We start from the raw sequence: 13,217 nt of genomic DNA on the forward strand, positions 1-13,217 counted from the left end.
AGATAGCTCCATGTTTGATGAGCTGTTTTACGCGTTTCTCATTAATGTGTCCCATACGGCATTGCCATAGATATGTTTGATCTTTGTCACCAACCTTTAACCTTTTATTCATTACGTGTAATATTTCGAGGTCCGATCTAAAACATAAATTCCGTTCATGGAAACCGCCTTGCCAGTAAATCATATCGTGTAATGAGAAAATGCAAGCATTGTTTTCTATTACAAATGAAAAACCATGTTTATCAAGCGCTTAAACCGAAATAATGTTTTTGGAAAGACTAGGTACATAATAGCAGTCATATAATGACAACTCAAATCCGCTTGGAAGCTGGATCACATATGTCCCCTTGGAGATGGCAGCTACTCTTGCTCCATTCCCAACACGCAGGTCCACCTCACCCTTTACGAGGGGTTCGATGTTTCGGAGCCCCTGCACATGATTACACAGATGAGAACCACAACCAGTATCAAGTACCCAAGTTCCGTAACTTGCGTGGTTAATCTCAATCATATGAATAAAAGTAGAAGAGAGAGAAGACATACCAACAGGTTTAACACGACCTGCCTTTAAGTCCTCATGATAAACAGGACATGTGCGTCTCCAATGCCCAGTCTTGTGGCAATGATGGCATTCCATGTTTTCACTCTTGCTCTTTGTCATGCCTGATGAGTTGCTCGCCTCACCAGGACCACTCTTACCTGAACCCGACTTCTTGAACTTCGCCTTACCCTCGTTAGGTTTTTGCCGGAGCTTTGCCCTTACCTTTCCCTTTGTTTGACACAACGAGAATATCCTGTTTTGAGCTCCCACTGCACTTCATGTCCTTCTCGGTGCGTACGAGGAGGGAGTGCGATTCATGGGGAGTTTTCTTCAAATCATTCATATAGTAATTCGCTCTGAATTGCGAATAACCATCGTGGAGTGAGTGAAGAATACGGTCGATAACAATATTCTCGCTGATGTTCTGATTAAAGGTCTCCAGTTTCTCGACATTCTCAATCATGCTGAGAATGTGTGGGCTAACCGGTTGGCCCTTCTGGAGTCTCGCATCAAAGAAGCGAGTGGTATGCTCATAGGTCACGATTCTCGGTGCTTTCGAGAACTCCTTAGTGAGCATGGTGAAAATCTTGTTTGCACCTTGGGCTATGAAGCGTTTCTGCAAATTGGGTTCCATTGCAAAAATAAGTACGTTCTTTACCGCACTTTTGACTTCTAAAGCGAAATCATTATACTTGTTGATTTCGTTAATTCCACCGTGGGACTGGGTTTAACGGCATGGGCTCAGCGAGATATCGAGCTTTCCGTCGGCCAGCGGCGGCATTCCGTAATCTTTGCCTCCCGATCCGCGAAGTTGGATCCGTCATTCTTCAGTCGAGTGGACTGATTCATCTGACTCATGAAGATCCTAAGCCAGGACTCACGGTCCAATGTGGCACTTGGCATTGGGTTATCACTTGAACCAGCCATTTGATGTTAAGCAGTTTAAAACGTGATCTACACTGAAAAAGAAAGAAAAACAAAACGAAATAAGCAACTCATCGAGGTGATTTAAGTCTATTTTAAAATTCATTTTAAACATGTAGACTCTCGCACTTGCATAATTGATCTCCTCAAGAATGATACAAGTGATCCCAAGACTCAATTTCAGTAAATTGATAAGCCAACTGTTTAGCTAATTCTTCAGGAAGAACTCTTGGTCGATAGATTTCCGTAAATCCTATCTTTTAGTCCACCATAATCACAGGATCGTACGAGTGACCATAGTGTTGAGATAAAATAGGTCAATCGGTTCCAACTTACCCGACGTAGAAGGGGTCATAGTATGCCTACCGACGAAGAAGGGACTCATTGGAGTTTGACCTATAAAGACCGTTCTCAATTTTGGTTTATACGAGGAAGATCCCATCAATCAAAATTATAATTCATTTTAAGTGAACGAATAACTAGCGTCTGTCGTGAATGAATTTATTTGGATGATGGCTTAAAACGTGTGACATGAGAATGTCAATGAAAACTAACTCGTGACCTCTATATGTGTCAGTTTTCATGCAATAATTAGGTGGTTTGGTTTTTAGGCGGAATATGATGCAAATTATCGTTGCGAAAATAAATAAAGGAATGCAAAAACGTAAATAAAATTTTCCTAGTGTGGCCTATCCTAGTATAAGAACATAATACAACTTTGGAATCCACCGTTGGACCCGAAAAGCTTGTCTTGATGTTCCATCTTGATCCAAGTAGCGGGAGTGAGCATCCGGTCTCCATCTTTAGTCTTCTCAAAAATTACAATTAAAATTACAAAATATAAACCTATTTACATTCTAATTAAAACTGTAATTACAAGTGAAAAAAAACAAAAACGGAGATACAAGATCTCAAAATACAACCAAGACCGTGTTCCATCATTACGGTAACACGTTCTACTAAGGCCACACTAAGTTACAATCACTTGTAAAAATTAAATACGTAATTAAAAAGCATTCACGGCATTCATAAATTAACGATAAATAAAATGCATCAACTAAAAACAAAACAAATTTATTCATGACATAATTCCGTAATTATGTTAAATTTATCCAAACCACCTTTTAATGATTAAAATTCGTGTGATAAAACCGCTTCTATCATTTAATTTTAATCCATTATAATCCGTCATTTTAAAGACGCTTTAAAACAACTATATGGTACGTGAGTGAACCGATTCACTACTAAGCGAGTGTACTATATCCGTATAAAGTACATATTGAAGCCAAAAGAAAATTTAAATCAAAAGAAACAAATTTTCAAAGCTGTTAAAGACGAAATCCCTCGATCCAGGGACATAAGTGCTCGATCGAGGAACTACAGGGCTCGATCGATCGAATCGCAAGTCGATCGAGGGGTATGCTAATCAGGAGGTGCTCGATCGACTAAACTGGTGGTCGATCGAGTACCTATATCAGCAAAACTACTCGATCGAGTACGAGGACAACTCGATCGAGCAGAGGGGTTTTGAAAGCAGGTCGATCGAGTACAGCAAGGACTCGATCGAGCAAAAAGGTTTTGAGACAGGGTCGATCGAGTACAATAGGGACTCGATCGATCAAAAACAAGACAAAACAGCACTCGATCGAGTAGAAATACGCTCGATCGAATGCAAAAGTGGCTGAAAACCTCTGGAAAAACCAAAACCCTCGTGAAAACAAGTTTCGAGACAAAAACAATTGCAAATTCGATCAAAATTGCATCAAAACAAATTTGACAATTTACAAAACATGACATATTGTTATAATCTCAGTATAAAACAACAATATGCAAAAACCAAATCGAAAAAACATGAAATTACCGTGTAATACATGACACGGTTTAAAAAAAAAATTTCTGCCGTGTATACATGGCACGGAATTCGAAGCACAAAATATCGTATCAAAAACGTTTTATGAAAAACACATATATAAAATTTACGTGGCCTCGCTCTGATACCACTTGTGGGTTAATATCCGTATACTACCCCTTTAATTGTAGGACTATAACGTAAAATATACATGTGAATATAGTCATAAAACATAAAAACGATAAGGAACAAGAAATCAACCTCGGGTCCTTGATGAACGGCGTAAAGAACAGAAATCAAACCAGATTCCCTCCTAATTGTTGCACCCAAGACCTTGTCCGAGATATGCCCTTGTGCTAGAACAGTGTTCTCCGATTGCCTTGCAATATAGGGAGAACTGATGTGAGTTTGCTTGAGATGTGAGATCTCGGTTTCTCCAGAGAAAAATGCTCTCTCGAAACCCTAGTTTTTCTGCAAATGAAAATGTCTAGGTCAAAAGGAGAGGGAGCCTCTCCTTTTGTTTGGTTCGGCTGGACCGAATGCATGCATGGGGAAGTGGGCTTCCACTTCCTCTTAATTTTAGCTCGAGGTCCAGTTCACCAAATGCTAAAATGTATATGACGGGTTTATATTATAAACTGTTATCGGTTATCGGAAATTAAGGCATCAGCTAATAATTCGGGTTAGCTGAATTATTAATACGTGTCCGACAAAACAGTATTGTATAATTATTTTAATATACATTTAATTAAATATAAATCACGTATATTTAATTTTACGAATTAACTGGTTAATTCGCCTTAGCCCATGATATTTAATCCGTATTAAATATAATATCTCAACATCACATATTTGACTAATTACTTAGTCAAATAACTCGGACTAACTGGTTAGTCAATTTTGGCATCTACATGACAAAGTATTTTCATCTTGTCACATCTCTCGAACGTATCCTATAGGTGTGACTTTTAGGGACCAGTTGATCACCGCCATCTGTATGACAATAACGTCAAACTTATCTAGCAAGCCAACCGTTATTGATAAACGTGGATCAACTGATAATAATACCAAAGTATGCCCTTTGATCCTTTTAGAGGTTTATAAGTCCTTGCACTAACTGTTAAGGACACCAACCCCAACAAAACTCACCAAGAAGTCCAGAAAACGAGGAATCCCTTTCCCCTAGAATTTCAAAGGGAGCCTATGAAATCTGACCCAGACAGGAACAGATGAAACATCATGCTTAACTAAATCAACATCAGCTGACCATGGTTTAACAATTAATGGCTTATTATCAAATAAGAAATGCCCTTGTTTCAGAACAGCATCCATAGCAGCTTTAGATTTAAAACGAACAATAAAAACACCATTAGGAAGGAACGACAACTTGTCTACCTGATGATTAACCCATAGACGACGAATGAAGCCTTCCACAATCTCCCAGGGAGGATTTGCACCCAAGATGAAACAATAAACTGAGTTGCGCCAGTAATTTAATTCCGCCTGGACCTCAGCTTCAGTAAATTGTAGCAAATCAGGTTCCTCTTCGATAACTTCCAGAATAGGAGGTTGAATATGACAACTTATTATATTGTTAATTCTGAAAAATTCTCATTAGATAAGGACAAACTAAACATTACGAGTAGAACATCCATCAAAACTTGAGTGACTTCAATTATGTACTTCTTAATTTACAATTCGTCGTTGTTAATCAAGTATGAAAGTAAATGGAATTTGTAACACCATTACAAGTTTACAACTGCCTCTCTATCAACCAGGAAAAATGATAAGAGATCGAGGTTTAAACTATTGATTTTTTTTGTACGAAATTTAATATTAATTGTTACGCTAAGGGGGCCAAAAGATAATTTTACACCGAATATAAAAAACCATCGGCATCTAGCCTCCTCTGAGCATAATTAAGGTCCTTCACTGCGAACAACGTATGACAAATTTTAACCATTTTCCATACAAAACGTTCACTATAAGCTATGTGGGGGTGTAGGCACACTCATTCATAGTATTAATCTCAGTCAAAACCGTATTGTTTGTCAATGGTAGTCTATTATTAGATCAATAGCTCGAGGAATTGAGTTGGGATCACAACAGAAGATTCTACTCATTAAAATATGGTTCCATGTCTCATTTAACCGGTCAATTCCACAAATCCTTACATTTCATAGCTGTTACACTAACATGTTAACATGCACGTGAGATTGTGAGACCTGACCACGAGGTAACTCAAGTGATAAAAACTCTCTTATATCAACCATAAAATTAAAGGCTCGATTCTTAACGGCGACATAATGTGATCATTCAGTGGTGGAGCTAGGGGTGGCTAATAGAGGCGGTCGCCCCCTGACGGATGAAATTTTCGAAGTTTTTAGTTAAATTTCTGAATTTATACCATATGAAATTAGTCGTTCGCCCCTCTAAAATTTTTCGCCCCCTGAATTCAAATACTGGCTCCGCTACTGTGCTTATTTGAACAAAGGATATTTTGCTAAAACGACGTTATACAAGACTAACTGAACCTTCCTAATGACTAAACTAATTAACAAATGAACAATCCTAAAAGTTACTCGTTATTTTCTACTACAAATTCTGGTTCCGTCACTTGATCAGACGTGGAGGAGCGAGGAAAGAGTGCATCCCAAATGTCGACAAACGCGGCAACAATAACACCATGGAGAGACTCCGAATTAAGAGACAAAAAACAACGTAACAACTCTTGCATATCTTTCCTCTCAAACATGTTCTTCTCAACCACCATCTCCGCCATCGACCGCCAAAAATCATTATACGGGTCATCAGACCGCTTCACCACCGCGTAACTCTCCCTAACCTTCCCTTCCACAACCTCATCCTCCGCCCGACACGGTGGAATCATCTTCCTCATAAACTCCGACAACCTCGCCGGCGAAACCGGGGTCTCGTGTCCGCTGTCGGACGAAACACTGGTACGAGACTTTCGATACGTGTTTCTCTTACGCTTAGTGTAAGACCGTCTCTTATGTTTTGTCGGAGGCGAAGGGAGGAGTAAGACGTCCTCGGACGCTGAGGAGTTGTAAATTTTGGAGCGAGGAGGGGTAGAATCGTAATTATGGATTTTAGCGATCACGTGCCAATGAGGTTGTTTCTCCCACCTGAAATGCGTGGAAGTGCGTGGACTAGAGATAGAGAAGCTTCGACGGGCGGATGAGATGGCAGAGGATACGTGTCGCTTTAAGGAGAAGGCCTTATAGGGTTTGTCATGAGACCGTCTGATATGAGAATTAGTGAGACGATGATTATATGGTTCAGGATTGGAAGGGAGGGAGGAAGGGTGTTTAGAACGGCAGGATTTGAAGGAGGAAATTAATTTGGAGACTTTGAATTTTATGAAGCCTTTTCTCATTTTGTATGGTAGAATTTGTAGTTGTGTATAGATCATGGAAAATGTGATTTTAAAGGGAGAAATAAAGTGAGGAGTCAATGAGAGAACTGTAAAAAGTGAGGGAATTAAATAGGAAGGGAGGGTTGAGGGTTGAGTTGAGTCTAATATTGCTGCACAAGACTGGTCATGAATTTTATGATATACGGAGTATGCTTTGTTGGGTGGCCCATTTTTGGATAAAACGTTGTCCACTAAATGTTAAGCAATGATGAGTTTTTAATTGCATTTTTTTTATTTTGGGTCTGAAACAATAAAACTGAGGATTTTAGACTGTTTTATACTCCCTCGTATTCACTAAGATGTTCCATAATTCCGAAAATGGCAAATTCACTAAATTCTTCCACTTTCCTTATTAGTCTATTATTTGTGATTTTTATGACTTGTGACCCCACATTTTCTCTTCTTTTCATTTTCCTCCATTTTCCACCACAAATCTCGTTCATCTTAAAAACTCCCCAAAAGATAATGTGGAAGATCATAGTGAATCGGAGGGAGTAGTTAAGTATGACTATAATGGTCAGCTAGTGTTTATAGCTTATTGGTGACCTTTATTTCAAAAGTTGTCATATTTGGGTGTAAATGAGTCTAAATCGTGCCTTAACTCGTCTTAAAGGAATAAAATCATCAATTTACAAAAGAAAAAGAGAATCTAAAAACTGTCCTTATCTCACTTACGAATTAATAATAGTGTGGGACAGTATTACATGGTGATACAATTGTTTTTGTAAAAAGACAACTAAAAACGGACCTCCTCATCTGTGATCACCGGGAGTATATGACCTAATATAACTATCTATATACGTTGGATTCGGATAAGGGATCAAGGATGTGATCATTTCAACACCTAAGGGCTATGCTATGAGGGTGTGATGTTTGTTTCGTAATTAAAAATTTCAGTAGTTCAAAGTGCATTAGAATCTACCAATATTACTAGATAGATTACGTGCGATTATACAGTAATTTGTTTTGGCAGAGTGCTCGAGGTGAAACAATTTTGTTCAGCAAGCTACATAGATCAGCTATAGTTACTCAATCAGAGACGACCCCTCATGTCGTTTGTCTTGCAGTTAAAAGAGGCGTGTAAAAAGCATAAATTGTGGTACTAACGATGACTAGCTTACTGATCAAGAATCAAGATCATGCTAAAATCATGACTATTTCAGTTCAATTCAGCACAAATTCTCATTATAGACGGACAATATCCGTCTATAATGAAAGACTAGCCAAATACAATACCACTCTCCTAATAGGACAAACAACAAGTGGAGTAGTGGGAGCAAAAAATGTCACCACTTTCATTGTATTTGACCCGTCTATAGCAATAGACGGATATACCCGTCTATAGCAAGACTAGCTGTCAATTCAGTTCTATTCAACCGAAAAGAACATAGCTAATATCACTATTAACGTTACTAGGAACCGCCCTTTATAATTGAGAACTTCAATTTTGGTACGATAATCTAGTCGACTAGTCTAGGTCCTTGACATGTCGTAGATCATTATAAGAGTATTATATATATACCCAATGGCTTATCGAGCAAATGTCAGCTAACTTCATCGAAAAAGTCACGAAAGATGGTGCTCATAATTAGAATTTGAAACATGTTAACATCAACTTCCCGGGGGTTTTCTTTACCCCAAACCACCAATATTGTTTATCATACAAGAAAGACCTCTTAAGTCTGTCTTTCGATTCATAATTTCATACAGACAATCACTTCCAGAATACATATATCGCTTCTAGGATCAACGTGATCCTCATTTGTCCGCAAATAAACAGGTCTGCTTCATACAAGTTCATTTAAGTGCCCCCTTGGCCCCTAGCTATTTGCATTTTGCAGGCCAGGTAAGTGCACCTAATGGAGTCTTTTAAAACCGCATTATGGCAACCATTGTCAGCTATTTCCTCCTGCAGTTGCGGTCTTTCTGAACTCTGCATGCTTCAGTCTCGATTCTCGACCCCCCTGGTGACACGAAAAAAAAAAAGTCCAATTTCAATGAACAGCTCAAAAGCACGAATAGTTGTGCGTGCGTGCGTGCGTGCCTAAGAAAATTCGTTACTACCTAGTACCTACATAACAAATATTTTGGGAGATATCAAAGTTATCTACAACCATGATTAATGGCGAGCTACCACTCGGTTTTTTCAACTTGGTGCATAGGAAGACTACTTTCCTCAATCAAACCACAAAGAAGCGAGCAAACAACAGCATCACTGTAGTGTCTTGAGAGAAAAAGGAGAAAAATGAATTCGATGAACTGTAACTGCAAACAACAACATCACTGTGTAGAACAGCTAGCTCCTTTGCCTCAACTGAACAACGCTATACCCAAAATCACAAGCCTATACGCTATAGATGGAGCCATCTTTTATCTTTGGATAAATTACAGGCCTTTGTGAACTTCTCGAGTAAGAACCCATAATTAAGACAAGACCAAAGCACAGAAGAGGAATTCTAGTCCTATTCTTTGTTACATGGTGAGGTGCATAAGGATTAAGGACACCAACAATAGAGGCTGGACGTAAACTATTATCCTCAAGATATACTTCTTCAATACATGGCGAGGTTCCCAAGATGCATTCTTATACAAAACCTGTGTTACTCCGACTCGCCGACACGTGTCGGCGTGTCCGACATGAAATTTCTGAATTACCCCGACACGGTCAACGGCGTGTCTTGACCAACCGACACGACAATTTTATAAGCAAAAAATATAATTAGAAAAAAACATAAAGTTTCCATAACATTAAAAATTCCAGTTCGTACATAACATCCATTTCCAAAAATCCAAAACACACCCTAAAAACAGAATATCAATTCGAAAAATACTATCCTCCAAAATCCAAACCATTCAACCGACAAATTGGGCATCAGTATCACTATTATCTCCATCACCAAGGCCTTCTAATACTGGATCATCAACGGAAATATCAGCCAACTCTTCAACATCATATTTGTCCCCACCTAAAATAAAAAATGTAATTCATTAATAATTTCAAATATATATAAAAAAAAAGCAACACAATTATATAGTTAAAAAGTATATAAATTACCTAGATCCCAATACTTGGACGACCCCTTCTTATAATTTTCTTCCTGCCTTGCTAGAAGGCGGATATTAGTATGAACTTTCACCAACATTTTTGCACGGTCTGAAGTCAGCCTATTTCTCTTTAGTGTCTTGATATTACCATAGTCACTCCAGTTCCTCTCACAGGATGAGGAAGAAGCAGGTTGAGACAATAATCTAAATGCGAGTGATTGCAGAAGAGGAGCCGCTGCCCCATGATTAGCCCACCACCCCATAGGCTCTTGATAATCACGGGAGGCAATAACATGAGCTTGACTAAAGTAGTCTAACCCCGAAGAAAAGGAGCCAAACTCTTTCATAACAGTCATAAAATCATTAGACCAGGAGGTATCTACCCAAAGAAACATTTGTTTCCAGAGACTATACCCCGATCCTAATGATTTTATGACTGTTATGAAAGAGTTTGGCTCCTTTTCTTCGGGGTTAGACTACTTTAGTCAAGCTCATGTTATTGCCTCCCGTGATTATCAAGAGCCTATGGGCTGGTGGGCTAATCATGGGGCAGCGGCTCCTCTTCTGCAATCACTCGCATTTAGATTATTGTCTCAACCTGCTTCTTGCTTCTTCCTCATCCTGTGAGAGGAACTGGAGTGACTATGGTAATATCAAGACACTAAAGAGAAATAGGCTGACTACAGACCGAAAAATGTTGGTGAAAGTTCATACTAATATCCGCCTTCTAGCAAGGCAGGAAGAAAATTATAAGAAGGGGCCGTCCAAGTATTGGGATCTAGGTAATTTATATACCTTTTTAACTATAATTGTGTTGCTTTTTTTTATATATATTTGAAATTATTCATGAATTACATTTTTTATTTTAGGTGGGGACAAATATGATGTTGATGCTGATGTTGAAGAGTTGGCTGATATTTCCGTTGATGATCCAGTATTAGAAGGCCTTGGTGATGGAGATAACAGTGATACTGATGCCCAATTTGTCGGTTGAATGGTTTGGATTTTGGAGATTGGAAATTTGGAATGATCTAGGATAGTATTTTTCGAATTGATATTCTGTTTTTAGGGTGTGTTTTTTGGATTTTTGGAAATGGATGTTATGTACGAACTGGAATTTTTAATGTTATGGAAACTTTATGTTTTTTTCTAATTATATTTTTTGCTTATAAAATTGACGTGTCGTGTCGTGTCGGTTGGTCAAGACACGCCGTTGACCGTGTCGGGGTAATTCAGAAATTTCGTGTCGGACACGCCGACACGTGTCGGTGAGTCGGAGTAACACAGGTAGCATCTACAAGCCTACAACCCCCAGAACATCAAGAAAAGTAATTTTTTGGCTAAATTTTACCACTCTTATAACTTCCAACAATTTTTAATTTTTCAGTTAAACACCATAAACACTTGGCAGCTCATATACACCACTCGAACATCTATACAGCATCACCCTTTCCTCTTAACAAGCATTTTCATCCATCAAACCAAAAAAATCATACAAACATACACACTATCCTACAAAACCCAGTGAGCCACCGACACTCACTGTGGTATCCTCAAAAGTTCCAATGTACTCGCAAAACATATTAGGTTCTCACACACAAAGTTAAACTCCCAGATTAGCCAGCACCCCTCCTCAGAAACCCGAAAAGCTAAAAGGCTAAAACCACATGAAATGAATCGCAACGCCAAACATAAGCGCAAATTAAACAAGAATGAGCTACTTTCAAACACTAATCGTCAGTTGCCTAAAATCGCTACCATAAAGCATCAACTGAGCCACCGACACAGCGACACTCACTACCATAACCTCTACCACTATCCAAACTTCCAATTTTGCACCACCACCACATTTCACTGAATCACCGACACACATCCTTAGCTCTTACACAGAAAGTTCAACTCAAACCACACAAATCGAATCACAATACGAAACAGAAACAGTAACCGCGAATTAAACAAACATGAGCAACTAAAACCAAACATTAATCCACAAACAAAACACTAACCGTGAGCTGAACAGGAGGTGGATCAAGATCAATAGACCGAACCGACATCTTAGCAATCTCAGAAACGGCAAAATCCTTAACACCACCAACATCACTCGTCATATCCTCGTACGCCGCCTCGAAAGCCTGCTGCCAAAACTTCGGCAACCTCATCCGCCGACTGTTTGTATACACATCCCACATATATTTCACCACTTTTTCTCTCTCCTCCATTTCCTACACATAACAAAACCCAATTAAAAAAAGAACACTAACCCAGATTCACAAATCCGCTTACCTCAACTTGGTCGACGAGAAAAAACTCAAAATAAATCGAAAATAAAAAATTAACACCATTTAAAAGCGGCGTGTAAACTCCAATTAAAGGCAACGGGAACCTCGAATTAAATAATTAAGACCGACCCAGATTCGCAAATCCGGGTTACTGAAATGGGTCGACGAGAAAAAACTGAAAACAATAAAAAATTGAAAAGGGTAATTACTAATTAGTAGCGAGAGTGTGAGAGTATATACGAGAACATCGAGATCGTCTCGAAGCGGAGTGTCGAGGTCATTGGAGAAGCGCGTGAGGTTGCCTGCGGACCAACGGAGAGTGACGGTCCCGGTAAACATGGACCAGAATGCGAGGAGGAGGATGGCAGCTAATGCCCAGATTTTGTAGCGGCCTTTGCCGAAAATGTTGGTGGTGGTGGTGGGGTGGTGATCAGTGGAGGTGTCTTTTTTGCTTGAGGATGTTAGTTGAACAAGTGATTCTTCATCCTTCATTTTATTGATTGATTGATGAAGGTATAATTCTTGGGGTTTTGGAATTTGGATGAGGATTTTTTTGGTTAAGATTGGTGGGTCGGGTAGGGAAAATTAAGGTGGTGGGTTTAAATGTTTAATGTTTGTAGTTTGGGGTGTAATTGGAGTGTGGAACAGGGGAACTGTGGAAGTGTGGGAACTGGGAAGGAAAATAGGAAATAGTGGGTAATGAAAGGTCTTTCCATCAACATCTAACATCTTGAAGGCTATCCGCCAGTCAATAGGGCTGAGTAAATTTAAGTCCCGATCGAAAAAATGGATCGGACCAATATCCGGTTTTTGATCCTTATATTTTGGAATTTTGGTATACAAAATTTAATAATCGTATATAAAATAGTGAAAAATCTTAATTTTAAGTCTATTTCCGTCTAAGACTGAACCGCACCGAAGAATTCGGCTTGGTTTGGTCCAAGACTAAGTCCAATCTTCGGTCTACATAACTTATATTAGGGGTCTTCGGTCTTGGACCTCTGCTCATCCATACCGCCAGACACGCAGTTAGACCTGGAAAACGGGTCAAATTGGTTTGGTCTAAACCGAGTCCAATCTTCGGTCTACATAATTTATTTTTGGGGTCTAAGGTCCGGTTCGGTCTTGGACCTCTGCTCACCC

General features: G+C 39.1%; 2 protein-coding genes across 4 annotated transcripts; both read right to left on the reverse strand.

The window, feature by feature from the left end:
• Window positions 1–5,768: 5,768 nt before the first annotated feature.
• On the reverse strand, window positions 5,769–6,864 carry LOC141599220 (transcription repressor OFP7). The gene has a single exon (XM_074419164.1). It carries the CDS (start codon window positions 6,745–6,747, stop codon window positions 5,893–5,895), a length of 855 nt encoding a protein of 284 aa, XP_074275265.1. The 5' UTR covers window positions 6,748–6,864; the 3' UTR covers window positions 5,769–5,892.
• A 1,499-nt stretch (window positions 6,865–8,363) lies between these two features.
• Window positions 8,364–12,789, reverse strand: LOC141599221 (uncharacterized). Of its 3 annotated transcripts, none has more exons than XM_074419165.1 (3): window positions 12,315–12,789; window positions 11,802–12,017; window positions 8,364–8,714 (listed from the first exon to the last, which is right to left on the reverse strand). In XM_074419165.1, the coding sequence occupies exons 1-3, from the start codon at window positions 12,564–12,566 to the stop codon at window positions 8,646–8,648; spliced, it is 537 nt and encodes a 178-aa protein (XP_074275266.1). In that variant the 5' UTR covers window positions 12,567–12,789; the 3' UTR covers window positions 8,364–8,645. The 3 variants fall into 3 exon arrangements, with proteins under 3 accessions (XP_074275266.1, XP_074275267.1, XP_074275268.1); XM_074419166.1 differs by lacking the exon at window positions 8,364–8,714 and adding an exon at window positions 9,470–9,716; XM_074419167.1 differs by lacking the exons at window positions 8,364–8,714; window positions 11,802–12,017; window positions 12,315–12,789 and adding exons at window positions 9,470–9,716; window positions 9,806–10,156.
• Window positions 12,790–13,217: the final 428 nt, after the last annotated feature.

The sequence above is a fragment of the Silene latifolia genome, chromosome 9, assembly GCF_048544455.1.
Source record: "Silene latifolia isolate original U9 population chromosome 9, ASM4854445v1, whole genome shotgun sequence".
Classification (NCBI taxonomy): Eukaryota; Viridiplantae; Streptophyta; class Magnoliopsida; order Caryophyllales; family Caryophyllaceae; genus Silene; species Silene latifolia.